The 448-nt window shown below is 35.5% G+C and overlaps 1 protein-coding gene across 1 annotated transcript in view; it reads left to right on the forward strand.

Moving 5' to 3' along the window:
* Positions 1-448, forward strand: part of LOC119581950 (G-protein coupled receptor moody-like) — a gene marked incomplete in the record, with an annotated part of 84922 nt that overhangs the window by 75516 nt on the left and 8958 nt on the right. The window contains 1 exon segment of the mRNA XM_037930130.1: positions 66-212. Within this exon segment, the coding sequence (XP_037786058.1) occupies positions 66-212 (147 nt within the window).

Below are 448 nucleotides of genomic sequence, written 5' to 3' on the forward strand. Positions count from 1 at the left end.
ATGCACACCCTCCTCAAAATCATCTCAAACTGACCCGTGTCTATCTCACGTCTCTTTCTCCACAGCTTCTGGGTCACTACACCTTCAACGCCCACACCATGGAATGTGACATGAGTAACAAAAACAAGAAGTCACGTCTCATTATGATTCTAATAGAGGCCGTTGTACCAGTTTTCACCATTATCATCTTATACATCTTCGTCTTCGTTATGGTAAGTGGTCGAGGAGACGAGTGAGGTTGAAATTTTGGTAAAAAAAAGAAAAAGTTTTGTTTGTGTTTTTTTTTTCGTTCTTTATTTATATTAATCAAGAAAAAATGGTATACATGAAGAAAAAAAGAGAAGAGCTGAAGTTTCTTTTATGAGAAAAGGAAGAAAAGGTTTCTGATGCAAGACATAAAGTGATAAAGGCAATTATAATAATAAAAATATTCGTAGGTGTGTGCATG

The sequence above is a fragment of the Penaeus monodon genome, chromosome 15 (genome assembly GCF_015228065.2).
Source record: "Penaeus monodon isolate SGIC_2016 chromosome 15, NSTDA_Pmon_1, whole genome shotgun sequence".
Taxonomy (NCBI): domain Eukaryota; kingdom Metazoa; phylum Arthropoda; class Malacostraca; order Decapoda; family Penaeidae; genus Penaeus; species Penaeus monodon.